At 36.8% G+C, this 27,551-nt stretch overlaps 1 protein-coding gene across 1 annotated transcript in view; it reads right to left on the bottom strand.

Annotated features, from left to right (window-relative positions):
• Positions 1–376: 376 nt before the first annotated feature.
• Positions 377–27,551, bottom strand: part of LOC124800968 — a 34,976-nt gene continuing 7,801 nt past the window's right edge. Inside the window, exons 3-4 of the mRNA XM_047263038.1 lie at positions 17,251–17,429; positions 377–1,201 (exon numbers count right to left, since the gene is read on the bottom strand). Coding sequence (XP_047118994.1) covers positions 932–1,201; positions 17,251–17,429 — 449 coding nt within the window. The 3' untranslated portion in view covers positions 377–931. The remainder of the gene's footprint in view (positions 1,202–17,250; positions 17,430–27,551) is intronic.

The following is a 27,551-nucleotide window of genomic DNA, read 5'->3' on the forward strand; positions in this document are numbered from 1 at the left end:
AGCTCACAAAACTTCAGTGGACTGTTCTTTCTCATGCACCCTACAGCCCCGATCTCGCACCGTCGGATTTCCATATGTTTGGCCCAATGAAGGACGCAATCCGTGGGAGGCACTACGCGGATGATGAAGTTATTGATGCAGTACGACATTGGCTCCGACATCGACCAGTGGAATGGTACCGTGCAGGCATACAGGCCCTCATTTCAAGGTGGCGTAAGGCCGTAGCATTGAATGGAGATTACGTTGAAAAATAGTGTTGCATAGCTAAAAGATTGGGGAATAACCTGGTGTATTTCAATGCTGAATAAAACAACCCCTGTTTCAGAAAAAAATGTGTTGCATTACTTATTGAACTGCCCTCGTAAAAGTAATCCATAGATGAAAATATATTTTCCCCCACAATCACACAATTTATGATATTTAACAAAGCATAAATGTAGATCATTGACACAGATACAAAGGAATAATAAAATTCATGTTGGTAATGAAAGACTGTACCATAATTTTTATAAATAGCTATCCAAAACCCATTTTCAGTTATGGTAAAAGGATTATTGGCCAAAAAAATAAAGACACAGTAAAATATATTTATATTTTGTACAAAACTTCAACATTTGATTGTAGATACAACATCACAATGATATGGTTTAACATCACTTCTCTACCATCTTTTCACAAAATAATGAATTATTTGTCAAAAGTGAGTGTTTCACAACAAGACTTTACACTTGAGCTTCATACCAGAGTATGTCACTGTTTTACATGAGAGTTACAGAGTAGTTAGAGGGCAGGAAGTCATATACAAACCTTAGTCAGCAAAACTATTATCAGTTTCAAAAAATGATGCACTAATTTTTCTCATACTTTCTTTCTCATGAGTGCACCAGACAAAAGTCCATTGTATACAATGAAAACAAATATGTTTCTAGTATTAAAACCTGTTTATTGCCAATACATATGCAGTTCCCTGTAGCACAGCCATTGTAAGAATATTCCTGACATCAGGTATACGGGCACTTGCCACTGATCCTACATTGCAGAATGATGTAGAACAGCAAGAGGTGCATGCATAAAGTTTGGTTCTTTCACCAATAATAATACACCCTGCATCACACCTCTCAGTACAGTTGCGTTCCAGGGCCCACATCCGTGGACTAGATGTTGAATTCTCAGTGCTTGTTGTGTAGGAGTAACGTCTCACCTATTTAACAATACCCACATGGTTAGTGACAACTTCAAAGAATAGTTTTTGTTGAAGTAAGTAATTTTCTGTTAATGTTACTATTCCATTACTAATTCTAAAGTCTTCAAAAATCAATGTAGGTGTTCATTCATTTGAAAATACATTACATGTTACTAATCTACAACGGCATTTTAAAATTAGTGCTCAGATTATATTGTTTATTATATTGGATGTCAAAGATCAGGTACATAACTCTTTACTAGGAAAGAACTCACTAAGACTGCATCCTATGTAAGTGACAGAAGCAACTGACAGCACATGACAGCTTCATAGAGTATAACACAACTGCCAGTATAGTTACGGAAATGTCCTAGGTGAGTGATGTTCATGGCGCTGCCTGTCCTCTGTTACAATTTGCAATGTCTCAATTCAAACATGTCTGAATCTTGTTGCTGCAGCATGCATGACAGTGATAGAGACAGCTACAAGTTTTCTCGGCAAAGCATTGGAGAGGACACCACAGAAGCTATGAAATACTTGTCATCCAGTTCTAAGAAAACTATTTAATGAAAGAAAATTGATTCTTCTGCATCTTAAAGATTGATATCTTCACCTGATGAAGGACTGGATTTATTTTCATTATTCATCATAGTTACTCTGCTGCATGAAACTAAGTGAATGACTGCATGAAATTTTTAAGCGTTTGCAGAGGTGCATAAACATAGTTCATTTTAGGCATTACATTATTCCATATTAAATCAATCCAGTATATCGAAATTGTATTTAAAGTTGAGAGCAGATTGATATCTCTTTTCATTCTTGAGATATTATTGTTATATTTGCAGATGGGTCCCTCACAGTGCACTGGAATCCCTGCACATTGGGAATCAAGTAGTTGTAAAAATCATCATATTTCGTAAACAATTCAAGATACTGAAATGAGGCAGCTTTTTGGAAATGATGGCATGCAAAAAGAACATATTTTGTCATATGACTAACATTCGACACGTTATGTCAAATGTTTGAGTGGAGCGAAAACAAGACTCCTTATAAATTACACAATGAGTTTTTGTCTGAATTTTCATAGCCAAACGAAGAGTGAGAAATGGGCAGATGGGGTATCAAACTGACCAGCATGAGGTTTAGTTTTGCATGAAAATATTTAATAGCATGAAAGCAATCAGGGTAATTAAGGAAAATGTAATTAGTGATTTGAGGAAAAACTGAAATATTTCACGAACAGCTGCTGCTAGCTATATAAATGAAGTGTTAAAAAGTTCATCTCTTCAAGGCTTAGCTACCTTGTGCATACAAAGATACATTGGTGTGATATTTAACTGTGAAAAAGGCTTCCTTCGAATAAGTACGAACTTTAAGAATTTCGAGAACAGAAGAATAAAACTTGAAAACAAAAGAATGAAAGAAATCGGTCAAATATGTTGTGAAATGGTTTGTCCGAAAGAAATAAAATACAGTGGAGTCAATAAAAATGTAGACACACTTTGATAGTTATTATCTTTGGAACAAAATGACATATCACTGCAATTTTGTGTGGTAGTCCAGTGTTTTCTCAACAGCTCTTGGTGCACATTTTCCAGCAGATGACAGTGTACCAATGAATGAAGTAATAGTGTCATTTGGGCAATGCAAAGCCATATTGAGGTGGTACTAGAAGTGTGAAAACACAATGGAGATACAAAGAAAATCATGTAATGTGTACGGAACTCAGCCACTGACCCGTACTACAATTTATCACTGTCGGGATAAATTTGAAGCCGATGGTACTGTTCAGACTGTGCACAAGGATAGGTCTGGTTGACCAAAAAGGTCAACAAGTCCAGCTTCCAGCACTGCTGTGTTGCAACATTTTTCTAGATCACCTCAAAACTGTGATGCATGGTGCATGTGAAAGTGGGGTAAGACGATCAAGGATAAGACAAATTCTGAAGGCTGGAAATGGAAAATATACATTCTGAGATCACTGCACGCTATGAATGAGGATGATCTAGATCGAAGGATGAAGTGCTGCAAGTGGTTTGAAGGCATTCTTTGCAAGGATGAACAATTTTTAGGGATGGTTATCTGATCTGATGAGGTGCAATTCAATTTGAATGATACTGTAAACCACCCCAACTGTGTGTACTGGGCTCCTGCAAATCCTCACACTCATGAGGACAAACATGTTAATCTATCAGGTGTTAATGTGGGCTGTGGTCTGTCATTGCACGGTTTGATTGACCCATTCTTCTTTGAAGGTACCGTAACTGGTGAGGTGTATTTTCATATGCTGCAAACATCAATCTGAGAGGTGTTTGGAAATGAAAGATTTTTACCTGCAACAAAATGATGCTCTGAATCACTACCACAGACATGCCACAGCCTACTTGGATGAAAATCTACCTTAACGATGGACAGGTCAAAGAAGAACTGTTGAGTACCCACCATGATCTCCAGACCTTACATCTCTTGACTTCCACCTATGGGGGACCTTGAACAATGAAGTTTGTCATCAGAAGCCAGCTACACTGAAAGAGCTATGAGAAACCATAGAGATGTCCTGTGTGGCTGTCACACAAGCAACACTGATAGCTATAGTTTGCGCAACAGTTCAGCAGCACTGGCATTATTTGGGTGCTAATGGGGGTAACTTTGAAAAGTAAAATAACCTTCCCTCATGCAAAAATTGTAATAGTATGTCATTTTGTTCCATTAATATTGACTATCAATGAGTGTCTACATTTTTATGGACCACCATGTAGATCGGAGAAACATTTGATGTGATTCTGAATGATGCTTGAAATCATTTACAGAAAATTAGGAGCATCAAATGTTTCTCTAGTATGTTTTATTCAACATTGATCATGTGTAACATATGACCATCCCTTTCATATGGGAATGAGTATTATGCCCACACTCCTTGAAGACACTTGGCATAGTGATTAATGGGAGCTAGCTGAATTGATACAAGTCAAAGGTACTTGGCAAGCAGTAACAGCTTTCCCTCACTGTCATCCTAGTCTGCCTTCTTTAGCAAACTGCACAGAGTTCATAATTTGACTTTCCTTTAAAAAAATTTTATGATATACGTATGAAGATTATTTAGATTAATTGAAACACTTGGCATTAACACTGACTGCTGATGAATTAACTATCAGTGAAATTTCATGGTTGTTCGTCAAGTTTATTAGGAATTTAAAATATGTGATACATTGGGATAGGTGCGTATACATTTAAGTATCAAGTACTTTGGCCAACCTTAAAAATATACTTTGAGATGCAGTGTAAACAGTATAAAAATACTCAGGTAAAATATAAGAAATATCCAGACCCAAACCCGGGACAAAACAATGCCTTGCATTGCTGGCCTAATACGCTACCATTACACCATGGACACATCCTGTGCAACAGTACTCATTCTTCCACATTTACAGTAGTCATTAATTCTTCCACACTTATTGGCTGTTGACAGTTCTTGGTCATGTAACAAACATTCATAGTTAATTTATTAACAGACATTCATAGTTAATTTATTGATGAGATAATTGATCATCTCTCTCTGCTCATCCACATATATTCGAAGAATTTGTCTGGTGAACTTTTTAGTTGATGATATACATTTTGAAATTCTCTATGAAGGTTCTTCTCTTTGCGAATTTCATGCACAGTGCTCCTTTATCGCCTTATTTTACTAAGTAAAGATAATTTTGCTGCCTTACTCCTGAGCTACAGTATTCTCTGTTCAGGGGCGCCATTTTACAGAAACAGCTGGTCAGATCTAGTAGCCATTTTGTAGCAAGAGATTGCTGTTTGCAAGCAGGAAACCAGAGTGCATTGCCTGATGCTGCCTCTTGTTGCTGGAGTGTCACATATCCAGAAGTCGCTCGCTGTTGCCAGCTTCTGACTCTTACATGGGATGTGGTCTAATACTTCATAATTGAATAAATGTTCACAAAATAATGGACTGAAAATACTCTTAAGTTTAGTTTACAAAGTTGCCAGTTAATTTAATTATCTATCCTATATAATACTAAAGTAAGGCACATGGACTAACTGCTCTTTGCCCTGACATAAAGTGGGATCTTCGCCTGTTATGGGCAACTTTAGAAAAACTACCAAACAATGGAATAACTGCAGTTTGGCCTTGGCAGGCAGAGACGGTGGTCATGTTGTGTGAGTTGTGTTTGCTTGAGAGAGAGAGAGAGAGAGAGAGAGAGAGAGAGAGAGAGAGAGAGAGTATCTTTTCTTTTCTAATTCTGATGAAGGCCTTTTGGCCCCAAAAGCTTTTGTTTCACAGTCTTTTTGTTGTGCTTATCTGTGATTAAGCATATCCTGTATAATGTGAGTAGCATTCTACACTTTTCATAATACTGTCATTATAACAACTGTGTAATCTGAAGACATTCCACACCCTGACTATCAGTTTATATTTGCCAGTGCTTTTCTCCTAAAGTTTCTAACTCCAAAGAGTGTTTCCTGTAGTGCTACACTATCATCACCTCTAAGAGAAATGACTGTAATTGTGTTCTGGTTTCTGATGAGAGTTTTAATGAGTTAGTCAGATCAACATCAGTGAACACTCCAACAGTAAGTAAAAATTTGTCTAGAAAAACATCTTGTGTTGTGCAGATGTGCTGGCTACACAGCATCAAAGGATAGGCTTATGGAATTAAAAACTGTATGAAAAAACTGTGACAAATTAAACTGAAAAGTTACTCACATGAATTATTTGGAGATTATCATATATGTTGAGATGAGGTTGGTCAGAAATAAGTAAAGCAATATGTATGGGTTTACTGTTAATATAATATGAGAATGTACTTAACAAAAGTGTTAAGAACTGCTACTAAAGCAACACTGATCATGTGGAACATATGACCATCCCTTTTGTGTGGGAATGAGTATTATCGGATGTAATGTGTGTAGTTATTGAAACATGAAATGAATCTCAACACACCGAAAACAACATGGACTTGCAACAACAATGCCATTGTACACTGTGTCAAATGGTGGGCTAATGTTGACGGCAATCCTGAACGAATGAATATAAATCAAAATTTGTACACCGTCTCACAACTTTTGATGATCAGCCATGGCACAAAATGTCTTTCTGGAGTGCATGATTAGTATAACAATGTGCAGACCCTCTGATGCAATACGAAAGACAATTGTTGAGGATATAAAACTTTATCAATGGGACTGGGAAAAATTACAGATTTGATTCATTTTGTCAAATGGTAGACTGTAATGACCCAGGAGATAGGAAGGAAAATTGGATGTAAAGGGGGTGCTGCCAAAGTATTTGTTTTGAATTAAAATGCTACCAACTTTCATAAAAAACAAGGCCTTAGACATCCAAGCTACATTCCTAAGCATGGACTTGCCTGCTCCATAAGATCTAACAGGAAGCAATTTATGACAGAAATAACAGTAATATACAGTGCTAGTGTTTCAAGAGCCCAGCATTTACCACAAGTAATTGTAAAAAGGACTGCACATGACCTGTAAGTGCACCAATACTGACCTGAAAACCAAGTCAGTTTTAAATCAGCAGGCAAGAAAGAAAAACAGGGCTATCCATTTGGATCTTTCTAATATCTGTAGATGTTCATAAGGTAGCATTAAAGTAATGAACTGCTCTACTTTTTTGTTGGGCACTTGCATTTTTTCACTGCATTGTCTACCAGACATAGCATTACTTAGCAGGACAGCTGTCAATGTTGTAATGGTATACTATAGTAGTTTGTTGAACATGATTTTGAATTATGGTCAATGTACTGGTTACTAAATTCACTGGATACCAATGCTACTGTGAGCTGCATAACTGAATGTTTTTGAAAAGTCACAGAAAATATGAGTTGCCAATATTTTGTTATTTCAGTTTAGTATAACCTGACTCATGAATTGAGGAATGGTATGTTCTGTGGAGAGACCCATATAAAACCAAAATTGAAACTAAGTGCCTTATTTTGGGGTAGGTGTGTTACTGTTCTTGCATACATAAGCTTTTCCAGTAACTTCATGGGGGAAGCAAGAAGTGTGACTGGGGAGTAATTATTAATTTCTTTCTTACTACCTTTCTTGTAAATTACAGTGGTATTTTTCAGTCTGCATGGAAATAATAATTGTGAAAGTGATATATTATGTACTTTACTTTGCATGTAGCATGTGCTTAATCAACCATATGCCAGTTCTCTGAGCCTCTTCCATTTCTTTCTGTTGAGTGCACTGTTCATCCAACTGGGGTTGACTTCAGCCCAGTTGTATCCTTCCAGATGTTACTCATCACCTAATTCTGTGTTTCCCTCTTGTTCCATCTACTGTACTGCCGAATGCTACTTTAGGTTGTCTGTTTTTGGTTATTCTTGGCACATGGCCTGCCCAGTTCAATATTCTCTTCTGTAACACTTTGGATGATGTTATGGTGTTTGTATAGCTCTCTAAATTCTCCTTTTTTTCCTTATCTGGTCCAAAATGTTTCCTTAATTTTTTTTCTTTTGAATATTAACAGTTTTTCTTCACATTTCTAACTGAATTCTAGTGCTTCAATCCTGTATAATGTTACTGGTATAACAGTTGACTGATACAAGCAGATTTTGTAGTTACTACTAAGCATTATTTTCTTTAATACTTTGACAAAACAAAAAAAATGTTTCATTTGGTGTTGTTAGATGGGCACCTATTTCTATTTCTATTCTATTGGTTTCCTAAAATGGCTCCCTAAGTACTTGAAGTGGTCAGCTGTCTTGAATGTGAATCAATCTGCTGCCAAAGGCACATCACTTTGGATTTTCTTACGTGTAACCAAATATTATGGTTTTTTTTCCCACTGACGTGTAATCCTGTTTTCTCACAATTTTATAATAATTTTGTATCATTCTGAGTAATTCTATTTTGGAACTACTTATTCATCTGCATAAGCAATTCTTGTAATGTTCACCTCCTGCATTTGGATCCTTGTGGATTAGTTTTATTAAGTCATCTACCAATCTTCTGTAAGATGAGGTTAAATAAAATAGATGAAATGTAATACTCTTGTCTCAATCCAGTGAACATCTCGAATTTCTCCTATGCTGTCTTTATATAATGTAGTTTCAGCTATACAGATTTCAACTAATCTAATTAGCTTTGATGGTGTTTCAGATTTCCTCACTATATTTAGGAGTGTCTGTCAGTGTACATTATCATAAGTGAATAAATGATTAAATGTGAATCTATTTCTTCAAAAACTGCATTGGTCATCACCAACTAGTTCTTCAGTTATTAGGGTCAGTCTGTTTAATAGGCACTCTGATAGGGTTTTATAAGTGATATCCAGTACAGCAATTCCTCTGTAGTTATTGCACACAAAGGTGTCATTCTTCTTAAATACTGAGCACATAATTGCAGTTTTCCAGTCTGTAGGTATGGTTTTTGTCATCCAAATTGTTCTATTAAAGATGGTAGTTCTATTTCCAGCTGCAGTCCTCCATTCTATAATAACTCAGTGTATGTCTAGTCTTCTCTATATGCCTTTTATTCTTTAATTCTCTATTGCTTGCTGTATTCCATTTACTGATGAGGTGATGATTTATACATCAGCTGTACCAGGTTCTTTAAATTTAAATCAAGACTGTGGATCACAGAAGTTGAGTATTTGTGAAAAGTATGTCTTCCATTTTTTATTGTATGTAACTCTTGTTGGTCAGTATTTTCCCCAGCTGCCTGTTGGTAAGCTGCTCCATTTTAGAAAATTTATCGAAATATTGTTCTTTATTTTATTTTGATCAATCTGCCTTGCTCTGTGATGCTTGAAATCATCCTGTACTTCTCTTATCATACTTTTATAGCATTCCCTTTCCTCTTGTCTTAGGGTTTGTTGTGTTTCTTACAGGATTTATAGTGTCTCTCTATTTTACTTTTTTGAATCTACATTTTCCTCACATTTCTTTCTCCAACTCTTTTTCGTGGTACTTTATGTTAAACTAAATTTTGTTAGGTCACTTTCTTTCTCCTATAACTTTAAAAGTTACCTCTTGAATATTGTTTTCAGATGTCTCAATCTGCTTTTGACATCTTATTGTTCCCTACTGACCAGTATAACTTTTGTGAGGTTACTTCCAATTTCTTTTGTTGTATTTTCTTCTGCCAGGTTTCCTATGTTGTGTCTAGTATTTTCCATTCTATGTCTATTTAGTTTTCTTTTGAGTTTCATTTTAATTTTTGGATGATTAACATATGGCCTGTGTCACAATCTGCACCCCTAAAGCTTCTAATATCTTTAACACTGTTTTGGAATCTTATTTTGGATAGCTACATGGTCAGTCTCATTCACTAGTCCCCCATCTGGTGATACCGAAGTCCCACAATGAATGTGTTTGGATTCAAATTTTGTGCTGCTTAGTGTGAGACTGTATGTCATTGCAAAGTTCTTAAGGCAAACCCCAATATATGAATTTTCCTCAAGTAAGCTGAAATTGTCAGTGGTTAGTTTGTGAAATTCCTCCTTTCCTACTTTGGCATTAATATCTCCTAACACTATTTTTACATTAGGCCTACTTATTGAGTTGTACATGTGTTCTAGTTGACTGCAGAATTCTTCTTTCACATCATCCTTATCTTCTATGGGTGCATGTGCATTTAGAAATGTAAATCTAACCAGTGAGTCTGGATTGTGATGTACGATATATGATTATTAACATTTCTGAATTTCTTTATTGAACCATTTATTGATTTATGAATGTAGAATCTGGTTCCAAATTTCATGGCACTGACTGTATCTCTGTACATTATTGTCCTGTCACCTTTTACATATGTGACTGAATACATTGTAGATGTGTGAAGAACAAGATTTTTAGTGATTTACTTGGGATATTTTCCACCTGTGATTCTCAAATGACATCAGCATCACACTCTGATTTTTGACTGATGGGCTGTTGTCTACATGAATGTAGCATTGCTGAAAGACTGTATGGAAATGTAGAACAAAGAAGATAGTATTTGGACTTCATGTACAGAGTGGCAGAACTCTTTAAATGTGGATAAATTTACAATAATACAACCTGATAGTATCCAATTACAGGATCAATGGTAAACTTCACAAACCCATCATATCATTTGAATACCTAGGACTACAAGGTGATAAGAAATGGGAAATATATTTGCATTATTTGCAGAGAAGGCAAAGAAAAAGACTGATTTATCCAGAGGATTAAAGGAAATTGGCAAACATGTAAGGAATATTGAATACAAGTCAGTATGTGACCCTATCTAGATTACTACTTCAGCATTTATTGTCAAGTAAGCATGACAGATGACATTCAACACATTCATGAAAGTACTGGTAGAATGCCTGGTCACTAAAGCCCACAAAAAATGGACTGGAGATGCCCAGGGAACTTATATTGGAATAAAAGAAGAAAGAATAATCGTATAAAGGTGACATTCTTCCAGTAAACCCAGTAATTTAAATTTAGCAAGTCTGTATTTGATGATGATACAGGAACCACGAGAGTGAGACAAGACACCTTAGGGCACAATGCTCAGTATATAGGCACATATTTAATCCTGTGGTTCACATAGAAACAGAACTGGAGCAAAAGTCACTAATATTGGCAAGAACAATCTTCCTCCATGGACTACAGAGATGCTTGTAAATTATAAACGTAGATGTAACTCAATGTGCAACTAGGTGATGGTCAAGATGTTCTAGCCTATCATTGCATATGTACATGCCATTTTAAAACAACACTAGTGAAATTGCACAAATGAGCCAAATACAGAAATGCATAATCAGTTCACTTGTTATGTGGGAAAATAATACGGTAACAGGTGGAATTTAGAAGTATAAATTTTTGTGTACAACTATTTTATATGCAACTGCAAACTATGAAACTTACTTAAGCTATTTTGAGTTCACACTGTATGACTTGGACCTTAAAACTATGTGGGATGGAAGAGATAAATATGGGAACAAGTGGAGCAAAGATGGAGAATCAGAAATAGAAAAAAAGCAGGCACTTTGTCTCAAGAGGCACAAGATGCAAGTAAAAATTTGGCAATAAGTTCGTTATTTCCTACTTCTTACATCTCTACCTTCAGCCTCAGTTAGCTTACAATGTCCCTCTATTATTGGTCCAGTTCTACCTTACAGACCATTCTTTCTTCCCTTCCTTACCGCCACACAAAAAATAGGTTATAATTGTGAACATATATGGGATTTAATTTCGGTTGTCCCACTCTATTGTTTTCAGACGGATACTGACTGTTCCTGCCTAAACTGTCAATAAGTAAGCATGCCTCTTGCGTCTCTCATAAAATTTTATAGTTTCACATGAAAAATCACTTTCCTTCTATGGAATATTTTTCAAATGTTCTCACTGTTATGTCACAATCAAACTTCCTAGCTTCTAAAATGGTATCTGAAACCTGCCTTACAGCGTGTACAGAATGATCATTCATACTTATGTAGCTGAGTGTTGGATATGGGTGCAAAAACAATAGCTTTGTGTACGACACTCAGTGTAGCATTCATTCATTGCATTAAACAGATCCCAGTAAGAAGGGAAACCCCAGGGGATGTAGAACAAGTCAATATTTACATTAACCCTACAACCACCAAGCAGGGCAAAAGTTGCCTGTACATTTTCCTTCTATTAGAAAATCATAACTAATGTCTTTCTATGTTTATGGGACTTTTTCTACTTGTCTTTCACCTTATAAAGTACTATTCTGTACATTTGTATGCTTAACATTAAAAAAAAAAAAAAAATCTACCTGTGGCTGTAATTCCTAATGTCTTCCCTACAACCACCAAGCATGGACAAAAATTGTCTGTACATTTTTATTTTATGGTCCCTTATTCTTTTATTTATTTTATTTACACGTCAAACTCTGTAAGACCAAATTGAGGAGCAAATCTCCAAGGTCCGTGGAATGTGTCAGTACATGAAATTACAATGTAAAAGTAATAACATATAAAAATAAAATGTTTATTAATATATAAAATGTCAAGCCATAAGTTTAAGTAAATGCAATCAACAATACAACAAGAATCAGCTTAATTTTTCAAGGAACTTCTCGACAGAATAGAAGGAGTGACCCATGAGGAAACTCTTCACTTTCGATTTGAAAGCACGTGGATTACTGTTAAGATTTTTGAATTCTTGTGGTAGCTTATTGAAAATGGATGCAGCAGTATACTGCACACCTTTCTGCTCAAGAGTTAAGGAAGTTCAATCCAAAAACAGGTTTGATTTCTGCCAAGTATCAACTGAGTGAAAGCTGCTTATTTTTGGGAATAAGCTAATATTGTTAACAACAAATGAGAGTAAGGAATATATATATTGAGAGCCCAATGTCAAAATACTCACTCATGAACAGGGGCCAACAAGAGGTTCGTGAACTTACACCACTTATTGCCTGAACTGCCCATTTCTGAGTCAAAAATATCCTTTTAGAATTAGAAGAGTTACCCCAAAATGGGGTATGGCATAAGGGAATGAAAATAAGCAAAGTAGACTAATTTTTGTCTTGAATGATCACTTACTTCAGATACCATTCAAATAGTAAAAATGGCAGCATTAAGTCTTTGAACATGATCCTGAATGTGGGCTTTCCATGACAGTTTACTATCTATCTGAACACCTAGAAATTTGAACTGTTCAGTTTCACTAATCATATGCGTTTTCTGTAAACTTAAAACGTTGGATTTTGTTAAATTGTGTGTTAGAAACTGTAAAAACTGAGTATTACTGTGACTTAGTGTTAGTTTATTTTCTACAAGCCATGAACTTATGTCATGAACTGCACTATTTGAAACTGAGCCAGTGTTGCACACGACATCCTTTACTATCAAGCTAGTGTCATCAGCAAACAGAAATATTTTAGAGTTACCCATAATACTATAGGGCATATCATTTATATAAATAAGGAACAGGAGTGACTCCAACACTGATCCCTGGGCCACACCCCATCTGACCATACTCCACTCAGAATCCACATCACAGCCATTCTCAACACTGTGAATACTGACCTTTTTCTGTCTGTTGCCAAAGTAAGAGGTGAACTAATTGTGAGCTACTCCCCGTATTCTGGACAAAAGACAATATAGCATTTTCAGCTGTTAAACAGCTTCTAAAGCCGAACTGTATATTTGATCGCAAATTGTGTGATATAAGATGATAAATTATCCGTACATACACAGACTTTTCAATAACTTTCGCAAACACTGATGGCATAGATAACAAGTCTAAAATTATCTACATTATCCCTTTCTCCCTTTTTATAAAGCGAGTTTACTACTGAGTACTTTAATCTTTCAGGAAACTGATGATTCCTAAAGAAAAAATTACAAATATGACTAAATACAGGGCTAACATGTACAGCACAGTACTTTAATATTCTGCTAGGCACTCCATCATATCCATGGGAGTCCTTAGTCTTCAGTGATTTAATTATTGACTCAATCTCCCCCTTGTTTGTATCACAGAGGAGTATTTCAGACATCAATCTCAGAAAGGCATTTGCCCAGAGAGTTATATGATTCCCCTTGAAACTAAATTTTTATTTCATTCATCAGCAATGCTCAGAAAATGATTGTTAAATACTGTACATATATGTATTGAGTGTCTAATTGACGAGTTTTGTTTTTATTGTTAATTTATAGATGAACCATTATTATTAGCTGTTTGTCACAGTAGAGCAAACATATTTCTTGTGAGCAAGCTTTAAAAAAAGAGTTATAGAAGCTTGAACGAGGCAGAAATTCTTTCAACTTAGACAATGAATTTTCAGATTTCAGTGATTTTGAGTCAGATCACACAGAAGTTGAATGGAATTCAAATGAAGAAACGGAGAACAATGAAGAAATGAACCATTCTCCTACCGATTTCCAGTAGTTTACAAACTGAGGGCAAAGTTGACAATTTTTCTACAAAAGGCCAAAAATGAATGTTTTTGGCCCTATTTTACAACAAAAAGAGTCTTCTGCAAACTCTTTTAAACCATTTTCATTGGAAAGACCATGTTATAAACCATTTAAAAACTATAATTGGTTTTCAAATGCAAGCATATAAGGCCATAAAAGCAGTGATGAGATGGAGGTGCATTCAAAATGGACTCACATTCTGTTGGTACTCAAATTAAATCTGACATCTTTTACTATTTTCTACAGTTGTTTAGTACTCTCTGGGGAAAGCAATATCTAAATTCGTGATGACTGGAAAGTGACATGAAGTCCAAATAACTTGAAAAACTTTAAAAAAGGGGTGTCTTCTGTCACGACTCATCATAATATATTTCAGTCCATTTTCCTGCTATAATTACAGAATCAACTGGTTATAAACTTCTGACATTTTTTGGAATGGATTCATGCTATAGAGAATTATTTGTATGCCTTTTTATTGTATGATGCTACTAATGTGCTGGTTTAATTCTGGTTTAAAGTGTAGCATACTTTGTGTTGGCATAGTTTGCGGTTAATGTGGAACATTAGTGTGCACATGAAAAATAGTATAAAGGTTTTAGTACCGTCCATGGTGGCTTAACCACTGCTGGTTTCTTTTAAAGTAAGAAAACCAGCCTCCCCATTGCCATAGGATCCACACCTAATAGCTTTGCAACAATAGCCACATGTGGGTTTCTTTACCATAGGTTTCCAAACCTGAAAACGTTTCTTTAGACTGGATCCCTAGCTGATAATTTATATCTATAAGTGTCAGAGACCAAACCAAGATGACGTCCCTCTCAGGATCCTAAGCATATGTTTACTTCAAGCTACTTGAATTGTTTACAGGTTTCATTAATTTGCTGTAGAATGTTATAAGGAAGACTATACTGCTGGTCAGATGGTGTCAATGATGACATTGTTTGGAAAGAAATTTTGATAACACTGAACTCAAATAGTTACAATATTCAGATGTGATTACTTCAGATTATTATTACAGCAAAAAGAAGAGAAAACTACTCTTTTTATTGGATTGCTTACTCCATTTCATTTTTTATAAAAATAATTTTGGAGAGCAGAATAATGTACAGATGTAAAAAAAAAAAAAAAAAAAAAAAGGACAGAGAGAGACAGAGAGAGAGAAGAAGAAGATGATGATGAAGAAGAAAAATATTACTTATTTGCAGTTTTCCTGACTCAAGCTCATTTCCTAGTCATCAGGACTTTTGCTATTATCTTCCACAGAGAATAATAAACAATTAAAGAATGTAATGAAAGTTGTCAGATTTAGTTTCAGTACCCATTTTCAATTCATCTTCACCTTGCAGTTCATTTTTAGGACCTCATACGCTCACAGAAAAACCAAAGACAATTTTCTAAGTGGTTTAGAACATGGTTTTTCTAATGAAAGCAGGTTAAATGAGTTTGCAGAACTCTTTTTTTTTTGTAAAAGTGGACCTAACATAGCCATTTTTGGCACTTTTTGAAAAATTTTCATTTTTGTCCTGAATCTGTTAACAACTAGAAAGCAGTGGGAGAGTAAAATGTTATAATATAAGACCCTGTATTCGTATGTTATTAGCAAAAAGTTACAGGTGTGTCTGGCAGGTACTTTCAAAGGGATAAACTGCTAAACTTCACTTAAAAAAAAAAAAAAAACCAATTCAGTTTTTTACATGGATTAGGGCATGGTCTTTCTAATGAAATAGGTTTAAAAGAGTTTTCAGAGCGCCCTTTTTTGTAAAAGTTGGCCAAAAATTGCCATTTTTGGATGTTTAGAAAAATCTTCAAATTTGCCCTCAATTTGTAAACTACTGGAAAGCAATACGAGAAATAATTTTTATATTCTATGATCTTGTGTTGGTAAGTTATTATGTGCAAAGTTTCAGGTGGATCCCACAATTACTTCTGGATATGTAAAATACTAAACTTCACATTTTTTTCGAGCATATATATTTTTTCGAATGCCTTTGTTTCAAATTATTCATAAGTAAATTGGTCAAGAAATCTTTTATTATTTCACTTAAGAGTGCACAAAATGTTGTACGAGATGACCTAGGTTTGTTTCTTTCAAAAAAATATTGCTGGAGATATGTCTAAAAATTGTTGAAAACTCAGGGGTGCAATGTTGATAACTGTGACATGGGGTCAAGAAACTGGCTATATCTCTGCAAGTATTAAATTGGCATAAGTAAAACTTTACCAATGTCCATTGGGAATATGTATGAATGTTTACACAAAAGTTCAGCAAAATCTGTTATGCTCATGTGAGAACTCTTTTCTGAAATTAGACCACATTGGGTGGAATGGCATAACTGCTCATGCCAGCAAGGATTCAAATTACAGAGCAATTTATGGGATGAGGATTAGAATAAAAAAATCAAGGAGCAGATGGGACGTACAGGAACATATAACAAAGAGGTAGATGAAGGAAGGGAAAGGACAGAATGATAAATTACAAAGAAATATCAAAACTGAAGGAAGGTACTCAAAGAAAGCATGAGAGCAGAAGACAAAAATCAATAGGACTTGTGCTTCTATGAGAACATATATGCTGAACATCTACAAGAATTTTCACAATCAAGTATCACTGAAATACCAATTAGGAAACATAGTGTTTATAGGACAATGCAGTGGCACATTGGAGGAGGGAAGGGTTGGGGGGAGAAAGGAACTGACTAAAAGTTTCCTTTAACAGCAGATTGCTATTCACCATATAGAGAAGGAACTGAGTCACAGACAGGCACAATGAATAGGAATGCTATTTCACTGTGCCTGTTTCACTACCACAAAAACAACCCCCAATTTCAGGAAGAGGAAAAAATATGGTATAGTTGGATGTTTTTCTTCCAAGAAAATGATTTAAACGTCAGTATTGCCTAGGTTTTTAACTGGAACTTTGTAATGGCTACTCACAAGTCAGCATTCATCTTCCAAAATATTAAAAATACTCCACACACCCTGGTCTAGGGCCCCACATTGACACAAACTTTCGTATAGTTGCCCTTGCACACAAAACAAACAGTTAATGATGTGTGCGATAGTTTCTAATGATTTCTGCAAGCAGCACTGAACACTGTTGCAATTTCTCCATAAACAATTTGAATATTACACATGCCATACAAACACAGAAAAAAAATCTCACCATGCACATTCGACGTTCTTTCGGACATTTTGTACCCAAGTCATGGGATGCATTAATTGAAAGGTTGACACAAGGGCCTGTAGGCTCCATGGATTCACACTGATAGCACCAGATTGGTGGCAACTGCTCCGCTGCTTTGGTTGTCACATGTTCCTTTCCAGAAAGAAATTGTGGCTCAGCTGGAGAGAGAGAGGAAAAAAATACACATTTAGACTAATGGTCAGTACCAGGTACGAAAATTGAGTTACATTTTGACTCCTACACATAAAAACATTGAAAAAAATCTGCTTTATTCTTTAAGAATATATAAGAACAACAGAGATGAAAAATTTACTCATGGTTTTGACAAGTAAATATGCTAAGTACACAAGTCTTATACTATGATTCCCTAAATCACTCGAAGTAAATATTATGATAATTTATTTGCAAAATCCATGCTGGATTACCTTCCATCTTATTGTTAAATCAAAGCATGTTTTCCTCCTTGCCCTTTTCTGCCTTTTCTTCCATTTAAAGTGAAATGCATTATAAAAGGAGACTTCCCAAAAATACATTACACATTATTATGGTAAGCCAAGTAACTTTTATTGAATGTTACACTACACTTTCAAGTGACACAAATACATGTATTTTTCAACATAGTCACCAAATCTCTATAAACAATAATTAGAATGTTCTACTAGTCATTCAGTTTCTCAGTGATAGAAATCTGTTCTTTGGTGACAAGGCCATTCGTTACAAAAATAACTTTGTCCCAAGATGTTCTTTCAGCTTGTCAAACAGATGGAAATTGCATAGAGCAAGATGTTCCTTCCTTCCCAATCAGCATCATCCACATCTGTGCATCCTTGGTCAAACAATTGGCACTATTTCATTACGGATGGACATGTCATTGCAATTGGTGCATACACTGCCACAATTTTTACAGTGATTATCTGTACATTTTTGACATTTTGCCCACAAGAACTGTAATGTCACACATCCTTCAAATTTGGAGTGTTTTGATAGCACAATGTGATGTGCCCGTTACCAGTATTGCAGGAGCATTGTGTCTGCAAGGAACCCAGAAGACATACTCACTTCTGACAATGCACCACTCTTGTTGTGCAATGGCCTTGGCATGGGACAACATACACTAAAATGACAAAAGTCATGGGCTACCAATATCATGTTGGGCCACCTTTTGCCATACATAGTGCAGCAACTCAACATGACATGGACTCAATAAATTGTCAGCAGTCACCTGCAGAAATACTGAGCCATGCTACCTCTACAGCCATCCATAATTCAGTGCAGGATTTTGTGCAAAAACTAACCTCTTGATTATATGCCCTAAATATTCAGTGAAATTCATATTGGGTGATCTGGGAGGCCAAACCATTTGCTCAAACTGTCTAAACTGTTCTTCAAACCAATTTCGAATAACTGTGGCACTGTGAAGAGGGGCATTTTCATCCATAAAAATTCCACCATTGTTTGGGAACAGGAAATCCATGAATGGCTGCAAATGGTCTCCATGTTACTGAATATAACCATTTAGAGTCAAGATTCGTTCAGTTGGACCAGAGGATCCAGTCCATTGCATGTAACCACAGCCCACACTGTTATGGAGCCACCAGCTTGCACAGTGTCTTCTTGGCAATTTGGGTCCATGGCTTGATGAGGTCTGTGCCACACAAGAATCCTACCATCGGGTCTTATAAAATAAAACTCCGACTCATCTGACTAGGCCACAGTTTCGCAATTGTCTAGGGTCCAACAGATATGGAATGGTCACAAGCTCAGGAGGTGCTGCAGCTGATGTCATGCCGTTTAGCAAAGCCACTCATTGAGTCAGTTGTCTGCTCCCATAGCCCCATTAATTCCAAATTTAGCCACACCATCCTAACGGATACATTCAGTGTTAATCCCACATATATTTATGCAGTTATTTCATGCAGTGTTACTTGTCTCTTAGCACTGACAACTCTATGAAAGCACCGCTGCTCTCGGTCATTAAATGAAGGCTGTTGCCCACTTCATTGTCCGTAGTGAGAGGTAATGCCTGAAATTTGGTATTCTTGGCACACTCTTGACATTAATGGTCTCAGAATACTGAATTCCCACACAATTTCCAAAATGGAATGTCCCATGCATCTAGCTCCAACTACCACTTCATATTCACAGTCTGTTAATTCCTGTAGTGCAGCAACAATCATGAAATCACATTGGACACCTTTTGACATGAATCACATGACTACAAATAAGAGCTCTACCAATGCACTTCCCCTTTTATACCTTGTGTATATGATACTGTGGCCATATGTATATGTGCATATCACTATCCCACGGCTTTTCTCACCTCAGTATATCTAACTTATTTTCTGAAGTCCACATATATATGCATCTTCTTATTCTTTTTATTCTCAGACAGCAAAGAAAGAAAGAAATATATTAAGTATAATAACTAGAATATAACTATAATGATCTAGGTATCCGTTATTTTTCTTTCTTCTCTACCTCACATGCTATTCATGAATTGCTCAGATTCTTTTATGTTACATGAGGCACAAGTTTATAAAAGCCAGCATACTAACAATTTTTAAATCTTCCTAACATAACTACTTTAATGATGTTATTATTTCTGGAGCTAACCACCGACAGCATCTGAAAAATTTAGGAACACACTTTCCAACACTTCAAAATGTTGGATTGCAATGCAAGTGCGGAACTGAAAGTGGTAGCAATTGACAAACTGCTGCCCCTGTGGTCTTTGAAGTCATTCAAGCACTATTACACCACATCAACATCCCTCTGTATACCTGTTAACCAAACTAAAACATAAAAGTCAAATAAAGGAAAGATGTCTTGTGTGAAACAACAATTAACAACTTAATACATTGTCTCAAAGTTGGTCCCATTTTAACAAACTTCACACCTGGTTACCCGATAGTGTTAGCAACAGGTGTATCACCATGTGGTGCTATTATAAAAGAGGAACACAGGAATTTAACAAACATCATGTACCACTCAGAAACATTTGTGGATCCATTTGTTCATGATTATATATGAAGCTCTGGTCAATAAGACTGGGCACTACTGTTTACCTGATTCATTACCAAGCCACATTACAGTGTAATAACATGTACATATTGTCAGGCTGCTCACGGAGGGGACAGGAGACAGCAAAATCGGAGTATGTTTTTAGATGAAAAATGCTATGATAAACGCAATAACACATTTTACAGTCATAGCATTATAGCTGCGGACCTAATACTTCAAGGCTTGCAGTGGTTATACTGTAACAGGCCAAACTGACTGCCTGTGCAATCTTCCCACAGCTATTCACACTTCCTTAACTCATTGTTAGAACCATGCAGATGCATGAGTATAATAAGGAAGTTTAACACACGGTCATCCCTCAAACACTATGATCTCTACCTATCACACCTAGAACCATGGAATGATAATAATGAAGGAACTTGCTATACACTGTGACTATTGGATACAACAGACAAGGACAGCATGGCAATAGTCAACATTTGTAGTGACAATGTTAAGCACTTGACCGCATCACCAAAGGAATTCACCCCACCACCAATCTCCACCCACCTGTGGGAATTCATACATGTGAGCTTTGTCATCTCCTTCCCATGAACAATGTAGATCGGCTCTATGTCATAAAACAGACAACTTATGGCAATACATTGTCCCAGTGTTGTGCCACAGTGTCAACAGGCAGCATCATCTACCTGCCGGGCAGTACCTGAATGATTAGTGTAACCAAGGGCACTTTGGCACACAGAATATGTAACTTATGTCGATGCAACACCACAATAAACCTGTTTTTCCACAAATAAATATTGGCCATCTAGGCAGCCTGGGGATGGATCAAAACAGCGAATCATCGAGTCATCAACTGTCTTGGTGCATGCCACCACCGTTAGGTTGTCGCCACTCTGCCATCATCCTGACATCAGCACTTGCCGAGGGGGCCTACTGCAGCCCGATGGACTGAGGTTCAAACGGGGACCCTCTAAGCCATCCAGTCACTACCAGGAAGCCACTGGTTCAGTCCTCACTCCCTGGATGTCTGCACATATCACTTGACATGGCCAGCCATGACTGAGCATCCTACACTCAGCAGGCAGTGTCAGCCAGCTGCATCAGCTCTGACACAGTTTGTCCACTGACCGGAACTGTCTGTGATGTAAAACCATGCCATGCCTTGTCTACACTTAGCACTGCAGTACCTGCTATCCTACTGCAGTGCTTCACTGCCATGGGATGCATGGATCGAAGCTCAACTTCCAGCCACAGCCAGATGAGGGTTTGAGCTAGTAATAAATTAATAAACAGACTCTGCGACACCTCCTAGCAGCTTAGGCCTCATCCCGTTCCACTATCCTCCACCAGAGCTTACCCACAGCCTCTGCAGTGTAATGAACTTAAACATAACAACTGCCGAAGTGACAATTTAAGCACTCATGAAAAGTTTCACAATCATGGGACTTCCTTGACTTAGGAAGAGATAATGACTCTTAATGCTATTCAATAATCAGTCCAGCTTACAGAATTGTGTGGAATACCTCCTGGTGACATCATTCCATTCTGCATGGCAAGGCCATGAGGAAAGAGTGGATTTTCAACAGCCAGTTGTACATGGATGGGGAGAAAGTGTCAGTACAAGCAGAGCTGATGCTCTACCTCAGTATTTATGAGTCAACCTCATTCAACGAGCAGTGCTGTATCATGTCTCCATGAAAACCAACTACATACCATTCTCTACCTGCTCAGTACATAACTTAGTGCCACCATAACACAGTGCCACCATTACATCAGCAGTACTCAGTGGGGATTGTCAGCTTGATTTGCTCACTCACTCACATCCAGGGATGGATACCAGCCATTGTCACAAGGAGCTCTTGACATATATTGGTATGTTGCAATAAGAATAAAGCTAAGAAATACTAGATTAACAATAGCTAGTCTGTATAGATCCCTCAACAGTAACATGGAAGAAATTTTTTGTCATCAAGAGGAACTTGTTGATAAAATCTCACCTCATAACAAAACAGATTATAATATTAGGGGATGTGAACATTGACTTCTTAACTAATAGTATAAATTACCTTAGATATATTTATGTGTTAAAGTTCTATAATTAAGCCCTTCTGAACTCAACACCAATAAGAATGACATGGGACTCTCAGACATGTATTGACCATGTTATTACAAACTTAAGCAAGAAAGACCTTGTAGTTAGAACTGTTTAGAACCATATTTCAGACCATAGTGCATTAGCCCTAAGCTTCATACAGACAAAGAAATAGTATCTCACGGGGACCTATTTATCTATGAAAGAAAGCTAGCCTATCATACTTTAAAGAAAACCCTGCCACACATAGACTGGCATCAGGTAGGCCTATACAAAATAAAAGATATTAATGAAAAGTTGGACAAATTTTGTACAACATTAGCCCATTGTCTTAATCAAGCATGCCCAGTGGTCAAAATACTAAGGAAAACTGACAGTTCCAAGAATCCTAAACTTCCCCCTAATGTGATAAAAGTAAAGGAATATATAAAGGATTTATATATTCTTTTTTGGAGACACCAAACTGCAATACCTTCAATATAAATACAAAGCCTGTAGAAAAATGTGCAGGGAACCACTCAAGACATTAAAAGCACAGATGTATGCAGAACAGATGAGGCACTCCAGTAATGTTAGCTGAACAGCATGGAGTATAGTAAATAAGGAAAGCAGGGGGAGCAACAATGCCGTGTGCAATAACATAATAATAAGAGGCAATGAAAAACTGCTGAGTGACCCAATGGAAGAATGTGAGCGGTTCGTAGGCAAATTAGAAAGATGAGTAGGGAGGATGCGATCAACCCACCACACATGCTAAATCCTAATAATGTCAGTAATTCATTTTTCCTGAGGTATGTTCTAGAATTGGAAATACTGAAAACCATTTGCAACTTAAAAGCAAATACGTCCATTGGCTGGGATGACATCTCAGCCAAATTTCTGAAAGAATACAGTAATGAATTAATAAGGCCACTACATCATTTAATAAACAGATCTTTCAGTCAGTGGTCAGTTCCTAACTTCACTGAAATTAGACTGGTGCATAGAAAGGGAATAACTACTGGTATACAAAATTATACACCTATTTTGTTGACATCAATACTTAGTAAGTTGTTGGAAAGGCTGCTTCATGATCAATTTGAATCATTTTTCTGCAGGTACAATCTATTAAAAAGCTGTCAGCATGGTTTCAGGAAGGGCAAGTCTACAATAACAGCTCAAGCTACATTTTTTCAAGTAGTATTTAATAAACTTGATGATGGAAACATAGTTATTAGCAGCTTTTTAGACCTGTCCAAGGCTTTTCACTCTGTAAATCATTGTATTCTTCTATATAAATTAGAAACTTATGGAATCAGAGGAGTGCCATTAGATTTGTTAAGAGCCTACCATGCTTGACAGGAGACAATGTGTTAAGCTGTATCATGCAAGTGGGGGATGCATGCGCACAGTAAAACTGTCTTACAAAATTCTTAACCATGGAGTCCCTCAGAGAAGCATTATTGGGCTTTTTTTGTTTATTGCGTACAGCAAAATGATACAATAATTCCACAAAATTTAAACAAAATAAATTATGCCGCCAATACCTCCTTCATAAGTTTGGGCTCTACAAAACAGTTAGCAGTGCACAATAATACAGAGACCATTAGCCTCACCACAGAATATCTCACAAAAAACAAATTAACAATTCTGATGGAATTCCTGCTAAATTATAAATCAAGAAAGCTGGATGCTCAACCAGAGTCACCTGTTGAAACAATTGATTAATATAAATTCCTGGGTATTATAGTAGATGAACATCTTATATGGAAGCAGCACATTAGTTACATGTCTAAAAAAAAATCTCCTGTAACATCTACCTGCTAAAATGCCTTTCTAGCATAATAGTGTGACCCATCTTAAGACAAATCTATTTTGGAATTACACACTCCCACCTATAATATGGTATTAAGATTTGGGATGGAGCACCAATGGTATACATGGATAGGACTTCCAGACCTCAGAAAAGAGCAATCTGGGTAATAGCTAATATTAGTAAACGTCAGTCCTGTGGAGAATACTTCATTACATATAACATATTAACAGCGTATTCATCATATGTCCTCAGGACTACATTGTTTTAAAAGAAAATATAGAGCATAGTATAATCAATTGTGAAATCCATCATCATAATACAACAAAAAGAGAAGATTCCCACATAAAATGTAGTAATAGAAGAACAACAGATCATAGTCCATTTCCTGTTGGAAGACATTTTTGTAACAAACTGCCAAATAACATAAAATTATTAAATGAAAACATATTTAAGAAAAAATTACAGCAAATGCTAATTGATAAATGTTTGTACATCATCAAGGATTTTTAATGTTGTTGTGTATAATTTATCTTTATTTCTAAACTCTTATTAATATTCATATGTTTATAAACCGACCATGACCATAAAAGTTGTTATGGACAAATAAATCATTTATTATTATTATTATTATTATTATTATTGGTGGGGGTTACAATACGACACCAAATTACGCTGTGGCTATGGAAGAAGAATAAAGAAAAATCAAGACATCATCGGATTTGTTGACATGGAAAACCATTTGACAATGTCAAATGGTGCAAGATGTTCAAAATTATGAGGAAAATAGGGGTAAGCTATAGGGAGAGATGGGTAATATACGTGTTCAAGAGCCAAGAAGGAATAATAAGTGTGGGAGACCAAGAACGAGAATGAGGTGCTCGGATTAAAATGGATGTAAGACAGGGATGTAGTCTTTTGCCACTACTGTTCTATCTATACACAGAAGAAGCAATGATGGGCATAAAAGAAAGGTTCAGGAGTGGAATTAAAATTTGAAATGAAAGAATATCAATGATACAATTTGCTGATGACACTGCTCTTCTCAGTGAAAGTGAAGAAGAATTACAAGACCTGCTGAATGGAATGAACAGTCTAACGAGTACAGAACATGGACTGAGAGTAAATCAAAGAAAGACAATAGCTGTAAGAAGTATCAAAAATGAAAACAGCAAGAACATTAACATGAGGATTTATGGTCATGAAGCAGATAAAGTTAGGGAATTCTGCTGCCTAGGCAGCAAAATAACTAGTGATGGATGGAGCAATGCGAACATCAAAAGCAGACTATCAGTGCCAAAAAGGCATTCCTGGCCAGGAGAAGTCTATTAGTATAAAACGAAACATGGACTGTGGGACATCCAGAACATAAGAGAATTGAAGCGTTTGAGATGTGGTGTTACAGAAGAATGTTGAAAATTAGGTAGTCTGATAGGGTAAGGAATGAGAAGGTGCTGCAAGGAATATGTGGAAAACACTGACAAGGAGAAGGGACAGGATGATAGGATGTCTGTTAAGACACCAGGGAATAACTTCTAGGGTACTAGAGGGAGATGTAGAGAGTAAAAACTCTAGAGGAAGACAGAGATGGAATACATCCAGCAAATAAGTGAGGATGTAGATAGCAAGTGCTACTCTTATATGGAGTCTCTTGATAGTCTGTTGTGACAATGAACTGTTTTTCAGATAGTTTAAGTCTTCTCATCAACTCTTTTTCTCAGGTCAGCACTGAGTCTGCGATATGCTGGATCAGACAGCAAACACTGCATCTTTTTAAATAAACCTGCTTGTCCAATCTAACAGTAGAACTGCCCTTGTCGTGGGTTAGATAGCCTCCAGCATTTGCATGACTGATTTTTAGCAAGTTTTGATATTGTCTCTTTCTGGTGTAGCCATGTATGGAAGTGAAACATGGACGATAAATAGTTTGAACAAGAAGAGAATAGAAGCTTTCGAAATGTGGTGCTACAGAAGAATGCTGAAGATAAGGTGGGTAGATCACGTAACTAATGAGGAGGTATTGAATAGGATTGGGGAGAAGAGAAGTTTGTGGCACAACTTGACTAGAAGAAGGGATCGGTTGGTAGGACATGTTTTGAGGCATCAAGGGATCACAAATTTAGCATTGGAGGGCAGCGTGGAGGGTAAAAATCATAGAGGGAGACCAAGAGATGAATACACTAAGCAGATTCAGAAGGATGTAGGTTGCAGTAAGTACTGGGAGATGAAGAAGCTTGCACAGGATAGAGTAGCATGGAGAGCTGCATCAAACCAGTCTCAGGACTGAAGGCCACAACAACAACTCTTTCTTCTCTTGCACTCCTCTGCCTGATTTGTTACAGTTAACTGACATTAGGTTTGGTGCTGAATTAGACAATTTTGACATTTGTTGACTTCCACTTACTTTTTATTCAATGACCAGTTCCATGAAGAGACACATATGGAGTTGCGATGGGGAGTCCTTCATCACCTATTACTGCCAATATGCTTATGGAAAATATTCAGGATTGTACCCTATAGCTGGTGGCATTGACATCTGGAGGATTTTTTAGACACGTAGTCTACATTTTTGTTGTTTAGTCTCATGGAAGAGAGAACACAAATAGCTTTTCCAAAAACAAATATGATGTGACTTACCAAATGAAAGTGCTGGCACGTCAATAGACACACAAACAAACACAAATATACACACAAAATTCTAGCTTTTGCAACCACCAGGCCTCAATCTCCGCTAATTTCAAGTTGCCGCCACTCATACCTCACCTGTCATTCAACAACATCTTTGCCTCTGCACTTCCGCCTCGACTGACATCTCTGCCCAAACTCTTTGCCTTTCAATATGTCTGCTTGTGTCTGTATATGTGTGGATGGATATGTGTGTGTGTGTGCGAGTGTATACCCGTCCTTTTTTCCCCCTAAGGTAAGTCTTTCCGCTCCCGGGATTGGAATGACTCCTTACCCTCTCCTTTAAAACCCACATCCTTTCGTCTTTCCCTCTCCTTCCCTATTTCCTGACTAAGCAACTGTTGGTTGCGAAAGCTAGAATTTTGTGTGTATATTTGTGTTTGTTTGTGTGTCTATCGATGTGCCAGCGCTTTTATTTTGTAGATAACATGTTGACCAAGTATCAAATGATTACGTTTACAGACGGCTGTGACATGTGGTTCCTGCCAGAATCAGTAGCCAGAGTAGCCGCCATTGTTGGAGATCACCGCTGCCACATGTCTCGGTATTGAGTCAAAGAGACGTTGGATGTGTTCCTGGGGTACAGCAGCCCAAGCAGCTTCCACACGTTGCCAAAGATCATCTGATGTGGCAGCTGGGGATGTAATCTGGGTCACTCGTTGAGCACCCATGGACCACATGTGTTCT

Source organism: Schistocerca piceifrons, chromosome 1, assembly GCF_021461385.2.
Source record: "Schistocerca piceifrons isolate TAMUIC-IGC-003096 chromosome 1, iqSchPice1.1, whole genome shotgun sequence".
Taxonomy (NCBI): domain Eukaryota; kingdom Metazoa; phylum Arthropoda; class Insecta; order Orthoptera; family Acrididae; genus Schistocerca; species Schistocerca piceifrons.